Source organism: Auxenochlorella protothecoides (genome assembly GCF_000733215.1).
Source record: "Auxenochlorella protothecoides strain 0710 unplaced genomic scaffold scaffold124, whole genome shotgun sequence".
Taxonomy (NCBI): Eukaryota; Viridiplantae; Chlorophyta; class Trebouxiophyceae; order Chlorellales; family Chlorellaceae; genus Auxenochlorella; species Auxenochlorella protothecoides.
In genome coordinates, this window is record NW_011934327.1 from 55088 (window position 1) to 61707 (window position 6620).

Here is a 6620-nt window from a genome sequence, read left to right on the forward strand (position 1 = left end):
CCCCATCCCACCTGAGCAGGGCCCCCAGATCCGGCACCGCCACGATGCGCTGGCTCAGGCTGCCCAGCGACACTGCCTGCCGCGCGGCGGGGAAGAGCAGGCACACCTCCTGCGCGTGCAGGCACGGCGTCCCCGCCGACAGCTCCAGCGCCACCTCGCCGACGCGCAGGCGCACCGCGCCGCTGGCCATCACCTGCAGCTTCCCCACCAGCGTCTGCGGCAGGTCCGCCAGCGCAGCAGGGCGGGGGTCGACGGCCACGCCGCCGGGGCCGGGCGCGCCGGAGGGCACCAGCAGGGGGAGGACGGGGGGCAGCTGGAGCAGCACCAGCCGCCCATCGTTGGCCTCCCGGTCCCGCAGCCAGTCCAGCTCGCTGGTTGTGGCGCTGGCGGGGTCCTGGGTGCGTGGAGTTACGAGGAAGGGAGGGGTGGGCGAGACGAGCTGGTGGCAGTCTGCGAGGGCGGGTGGGGGTGCTGCCACTCTGGCCGCCGGACGTAGGCACACGGGGTGCCGCTCCTCAGCCAGCGAGGCAGGAGGTGGAGGTCACCGACCAGACCCTCCCCCTGCGACATCCTGCAGCCAGGTGTCGCAGTCTGACAACCACACACCTCGCGCGTCATGAGGTCCCGAGGCACGGCCGACGCGGGGTCGCTGCCCCGCAGCGTGGCCGGGGCCTGGCCCTCCCCGTCAGGCAGGGGCAGGGTGGTCGGGTGGTACCGGGCCAGGGTCCACGGATCCTCCCGCTCCTCTCGCTCCTCCACCGCCAGGTCAGCCTCCAGGACCGACAGCGCGGGGCCGCCCTTTGCGCCGGGGCCGCCCGGCTGCGCGCATCCCGGGGCAGACCCCGGGCCGCCGGCCCTGCTGGGCCCCGCGCCGCTCCCGGCGTCGCGGGAGGGGGTGCCCCCCCACACCCCGTGCCGCGCGCTGGTGGCCGCCCTGGCCGTGGGGCCTGCTGGGGGATGGTGGGGTTGGTTGCTGTCGGGGTGCAGGGTAGCGCGGCTGCGTACCCAATCATTAGCAGCAGAGCAGTGGCACAGCAGAGGGGCACTGGAAGGTCCAGGGCCGTCGCGTTCGTCCTGTCTTTGGCCGGCCACACAGGAACATAGCACGCTCAGACCCCTAACGTGCGGCGCACACCGCAGCGCCTGCACCCCCACCCACCATCGCCGCCGCCGGAAAAGGTGGTGACGCTCCCCGCTCCACGCCCGGGGGCCGGGCCGGGCCCTCGTCCGAGCATGCCCCTCCCCGCTCGGCCCCGGCCTTCGGCGGCGGCGGCGCGGATGAGCTCCTCGAAGACGGAGTCGGGTTTGGCGCTGGGGCCTGCACTCCCCCGCGACCCACCATCGCTGCTGGAGCCCGCCTCCTTCTTGAGGCGGGAGAAGTTGGTGGGCAGGAAGCGCACCTGGCTCGGAGGCGGAGGTGGAGAGTGGGAAGAGGGCAGGGACTTGCAGGGTGCAGTCAGTGTGGCATGCATGATCAACAGAATCAGAGGTGCACCCGTACCTTGCGTCCTGAGGTCGACACGGTGGCCTTCTCCTTACTCAGACCTGTAGTATGAAGGAATCACAAACCATGAGCGCATGTCGTTGGCATAATGTCGGGCCTCATGGGTGCAGGGACCCACTGGCGCCTTACCTTCCGGCCGACCCAGGCCGGAGTGCAGGGAGCCAGGACGCTGTGCTGGTGCCGGACTCCCCCCATCTTCTTGCTTTACTGGACCCGCCATTCACTGGGCACAGTGCATGGTCGTGCAGGCTGTTAACTTGGGGTCAGTGAGCGGCGCCCCCGAAGGCGGTGTCACCCAGGACTTCTCTGTTGAGGACAAATTTTCGATCAGCCTCGAGCTTCGCTTGGCCCTCACAAAGCACCCAAATACATATGTGATGGATGCCCTCGAGTGCCCTGCGTCGGCAATTGGCAAATGTCGGGCATGCCGTTAAAGTCGCGCGCGCGCGATGCCCCCCAGCCTGAAGGTCTGCGAGGTATCTTTCATTACAGCTGAACAGGTTCAAAGGGGAGTCAGGTCAGGGGTGCAGGTCTGTGAGGGCCGCACAAGATTCAGGTTGTGAGGGTACAAAGTTTGAAGGGCCTCTGCGCTCGGAGGGGGGGGTCAACACCTGCCCTCACCCAGGCAGAGGCCCCGGGCGCAGAGCCGCGCCCCGCCGGCAGCGCCGCCGCTGGGCACTAGAAGGCCCGCGCCTTTGCTGCCTCGGGCAGGGGCACCGCCAGGTCCATGCCCTTGTTGATCTGGTCTATCATCTGCTTGATGGCGTTGTGCTTCTCCAGGGTCACCGGCGGCCCCTCCACGAACTTGTACTTGCCCGCCTCGAACTCGGGCATGGGCGGGATGCGCGTCAGCTCCAGCGCGTGCTGCGGCTCCGTGTAGAAGCGCTTGTCAAAGCCCCACGCGTCCCCGCCGTCCATGGTCTTGTAGATGGTGCAGAGGGTGTAGTGGAAGGCGTGCGCCTCGCCCAGCCCCGCCTGGCCCGGCAGGTGGGCGATAAAGGGGCTCTGCCCCTCGGTCCGCAGCTCTACCTTGATACCGGTCTCCACCAGGGCCAGGGAGAAGGCATACATTTCACGCACCCATCCCAGGCGGTCACGGACCTCCGTGTCTGCCTCAATGGCCGCGGTCAGTCGCTCCCAGCTGGGCGTCACCTGCCGGGGGGGGGGGCAGGTTGAGTTGTGAACAGGGATGGTGGGGGCTGGGTGGGGGGAATGTGATTCGGTGCAGGGCAGGGTTGACTCTGTCCTGTTCGATCGTGGGGCATGCAAGGGAACATGAGGGCGGCGAGAAGCAGCAGGCCCATGGCTGGGTAGGTGCCTTCTCGAGATCAAGATCCACTCCGAACTTAGGCTGATGAAGGCATTGCCCCAGCCAGCTGGGCAGGTGGCCTCACCTTGATCCAGTCTTGCAGGCTGAGCACAATGGGTGCGGGTCCAGTGGGGGGAATGCTCTTCACATCCACACCCGGAGAGAGTTTCTGCATCTCATTCTGAGGAAGAGGGAGGAAAATGGGGGGGGAGGTAGAGTGCAGAAACCATGCTGGGAAGGACAGCTGTATGGCCCATGGGGACACGAATGTTTTGGGATGGTCTTGCAGGGAGGATCATCCTGAGAGGCCGAGTGAGAGAGACAAAACATGCTAAGCAGGCCGCTGCCGACTTCCTGCACCTCAGGACCATTCCCAGAGCCAAAGGGCAAGCCCCAGAGATGCCTCACCGGGACGGCAATTGGGTTGATGTAATTGAAGGGAAACGCCCAGCCTGCATAACCCTCTGGCGGGGTGCTGGGGATGCCCAGCGGCTTCATGAAGACATAGTCGGACTCAATCATGTACAGCCACTCCCCCTGCAAAGCATGGGATCTTGGTTTCGGAAAAATGATCAGCCTTTGCACTTTGAGCTGGCAAGGGATGGTGGACGTGCTATGTCATGCCAAGTCACTGGTAATAGGAGTGGTGGAAGATCTGTCCCAACCCTATCCAGGCCCAGGCAGAAAGTACAAAAAGGCGAACAGTCTGGCACTCAGACAAGTTTTAGACGTATTTTCTCTCCTCATTCCGGAAGCTCAGAGAGCTGGGATTATATTGTCATCACCGTGCCAGGGTGTATGCCAGCAGGGTAGGGTGTGATACGTCCAGGCATAGACCCAGAGCACAGAGAATGTCACTGGCAGGCACATGGACATGCTTCAGACCATCCCACCCTGTGTGAATGTGGTGAGCGGAGCATTCCCCTTTCTAAGTGGGCCTCCCTCCCCTTGAATCTCCACAAGCTGGGGCGCTGGAAGATGCCCGCCTATGGCAAAGTGCTGCCATCATGGTTTTCCATAACAAAATCTGTACTCCCAACCATTTCCCAACCGCGTACCCTTCCGGGACCAGATGAACTAATCGACCCACCTTGATGCGGTCGGGGGTGGAGGGGAGGGAGTCGAAGAACTGCCGCATGGCATTCCCTCTGTCAGAGACAGGGTAGTTGCACCAGCCGTCGCAGGCTGGCTGCAGTGGCGTGGCATGGAAGGTGTCGATGATCTCCATCAGGATGTCGGGCTTGGTGCGATGCAGGATGCGGGTGATGCCCACGTGACGCTCGCCGCCAGGCATGCCCTTGATGATCTCGTAGGTGCCCAGCAGGATGCGTGTCTGGTAGTTCTGGTAGGGGGAGCCGTTGGAGGTCATGAGGATGTGGATGGTGCCCGCGGGAGGCTTCGTGCTGGCGCCGGCCACGGGGGCGCTGCCGTAGTGGTCGGCCCCGCGGGAAGCCAGCATCGTGTGCACCGTGCCTGGGGGCCAGGGTGGCGGGATGCGATGAGACGGACCGGTCCGAGACTTGATGCTGGGGTTCTATTCACAAGCATTGTCCAGGAGGAGCTCCATCGGCACTTACCCATGAAGATGAAGCCCGCCACCGCCCCGATGCCAATCCCCAGCACCAGCCATACGAGCAGGTGGACGGCGGAAGTTGACCGCTGCCCTGCAGCAAATCGTTTCCTTGCCATCTAAATAGCTATGAAAAGCAAGGACGGGGGGAGGGCACAGGAATGAGGCTAGGTGAGGTATCCGAGTGATGCGCCCAGTCAGGTCATATTCTCGCAGATCTATGTTGCATTAATCAGCCAGGGCATCTGCCGCTCAAACACCGGTCAGGGAGACACGGCGGCAATGCACCGGCGAAGTACTATTTTTGCGCTGCCCTTCTTCTCCCCCGAGCCGGAGATTTCCTCCTTTCCATTACTTCCAAAGGGGCAGGTCTGGGGCCCCATTGCCTTCCTCACCTTGTGGCACTTATTGCCCTGCACGGTCCACAATCTTCATGAGTCTCAGGTATCACTTTACAAAGTACTTGGCAGCGCTGGTCGATACTGTGCGGTCTTAAACGGTGGAGTTGGTGTCGAAAGGGTTGTGCAAGCATCTGACGGGCGCAAAGGTCGATACGACACCATTGGAGCGCAGACTCGGGGCTCATTGTCGACCTGTGGGACCCAAATAGATTCCTCGTCGAATCGGTGCTGATTCACAATATATGAATCTAATATCAATTCCCCTCATTAGCTGTCAGCATGGCCACAATCCCTTTCGTTTGAACTCTTCATGCGGCGACCGGCGATTTCGACATGACGACTGAGCGGCCACGATCGTCCTTCCTGGATGAAAAACATGCACGACCCTCATTGTCGGGGTCCATACGGGATGGAGCGAAGACAATGGGTCGCCCATCCCAGGGCAAGTCGAGAGAATGGGCGTCATCGGGAAGGTTGGCATTGTGTCCACTTCAATTGATACAAAGTGCATGCTGACCCCCTGCACCGCAGGCCCAGGCATGGCAAGCAGGCGCCGCTCCTCAGTGTCGAGCCGCAAGTCACAGGCAGACAAGCAGGCTGCAGACAAGATCGCAGAACGTGAGGCGGGCATGGAGCGACCTCGGCCCCTTCGGCCACGACCCTCCGCACACATTCCCTATGGCGTCCACCCGCTCAGGCCCCCATCAGCGAGTTTCAACCAGCCCAAACCACCAACGGTATGGCGCTGGGGGCGGGGTATTGTCCAGGATGCTGGCCAGGCTTAAAGCAGGGTGGTGAGCTCAGAACTGCATCACCTCCTGTGAAGCCCTTTCGACTGCGACTGTGCAGCTCTGGCACCCTGCTGACCAGCGCCACACCCACGTTCCCAGCGGGCATGTGAGTGACCAGCGCCACCTCCCCTCCAAGTGCAGCCCGCTCCCGTGCCGATCTGGCCGGCCCAGCTCTGCCTCCCCGGCTGCCTCACGCTCCAATGCTTGCGTGAACTCGTCGCCAGCGGCAGCCCGGCGGCCAGTAAATTATTTCCTCTGGGCCCAACTTGCTCCGACCACGGCAACCAGGCCGAACCCCTGGAGCTCCTGTGTCAGCAGAGCAGGGGCGATGCGAACCCCGCAGCCACCGGTCCCGCCGCCGCCGACGGCCATTCCGAGCCCTCAGACGACGAGGGGCGCTCCACGCTCGACGCCACCCCCGAGCCCAGCGCCAGCTTCTCCGAGGCCCAGCCGCGGCACGGATCCAGCCTCGCGAGCGACGGTGCGTCCAGCGGCGACGAGGCGGGGCCCGCGCGCCGGTCCTCCGCCCTCCAGCACGGCAGGCGCCGCAGCAGCGGGCTCAGCGCGCAGTCCCTGGGCGAGGTGGCGGTAGGGGCCGCCAGGGACGGCAAAGCCCGTCGCCCCAGCCACGCCGCGTCGGCTGGGGCGGGGCGGGCGCAGGCCGCTGGGTGCGCCCTGCGCCGGGCGACGGCCGGCCGCTCGAGCCTGGTCGGGCCGCAGGGCGGGGGTTTGGGGCAGAGTTCAGTTCAGGCGCCGGCGCCGCCCAGGCCCCGCACGTGGGAGGAGGTGCGCGCCGCGGCGGAGATCGCGCGCCGAGGCCTCCTCTGGGCCAGGCTGGCGGCCACGCCGGAGCTCGGTGCGGGCCTGCGCCGCCTGGAGCGGTGCCTGGCTTCCTCCGCCGGGCGCGGGGAGGCTGAGGGGGCGCGTAGAGAGGACAGCGGTGGCCTCGGCACGGCCGGCCTGGGCCCGCTGTGCCGCTGGGAGGACGCCATGCCGGGGCAGGCCATGTGCTCGGCGTGGCACCCTGTGAGAGGGGCGGGGGGGG

General features: G+C 65.0%; 3 protein-coding genes across 3 annotated transcripts in view; 1 reads left to right on the forward strand and 2 right to left on the reverse strand.

Annotated features, from left to right (window-relative positions):
- Positions 1-1699, reverse strand: part of F751_1175 (hypothetical protein) — a gene marked incomplete at both ends in the record, with an annotated part of 3088 nt that extends 1389 nt beyond the window's left edge. The window contains 5 exons of the mRNA XM_011402063.1: positions 12-214; positions 290-394; positions 607-798; positions 1296-1400; positions 1634-1699. Of these exons, the coding sequence (XP_011400365.1) occupies positions 12-214; positions 290-394; positions 607-798; positions 1296-1400; positions 1634-1699 (671 nt within the window). The remainder of the gene's footprint in view (positions 1-11; positions 215-289; positions 395-606; positions 799-1295; positions 1401-1633) is intronic.
- Positions 1700-2182: 483 nt separating this feature from the next.
- Positions 2183-4502, reverse strand: F751_1176 (hypothetical protein; the record flags this gene model as incomplete). The annotated part of the gene is made up of 5 exons (XM_011402064.1): positions 2183-2656; positions 2899-2994; positions 3222-3350; positions 3904-4286; positions 4391-4502. 5 exons carry the CDS (start codon positions 4500-4502, stop codon positions 2183-2185), a joined length of 1194 nt encoding a protein of 397 aa, XP_011400366.1.
- A 1050-nt stretch (positions 4503-5552) lies between these two features.
- Positions 5553-6620, forward strand: part of F751_1177 (putative WD repeat-containing protein C18H10.05) — a gene marked incomplete at both ends in the record, with an annotated part of 3282 nt that continues 2214 nt past the window's right edge. The window contains 3 exons of the mRNA XM_011402065.1: positions 5553-5578; positions 5899-6163; positions 6296-6601. Of these exons, the coding sequence (XP_011400367.1) occupies positions 5553-5578; positions 5899-6163; positions 6296-6601 (597 nt within the window). The remainder of the gene's footprint in view (positions 5579-5898; positions 6164-6295; positions 6602-6620) is intronic.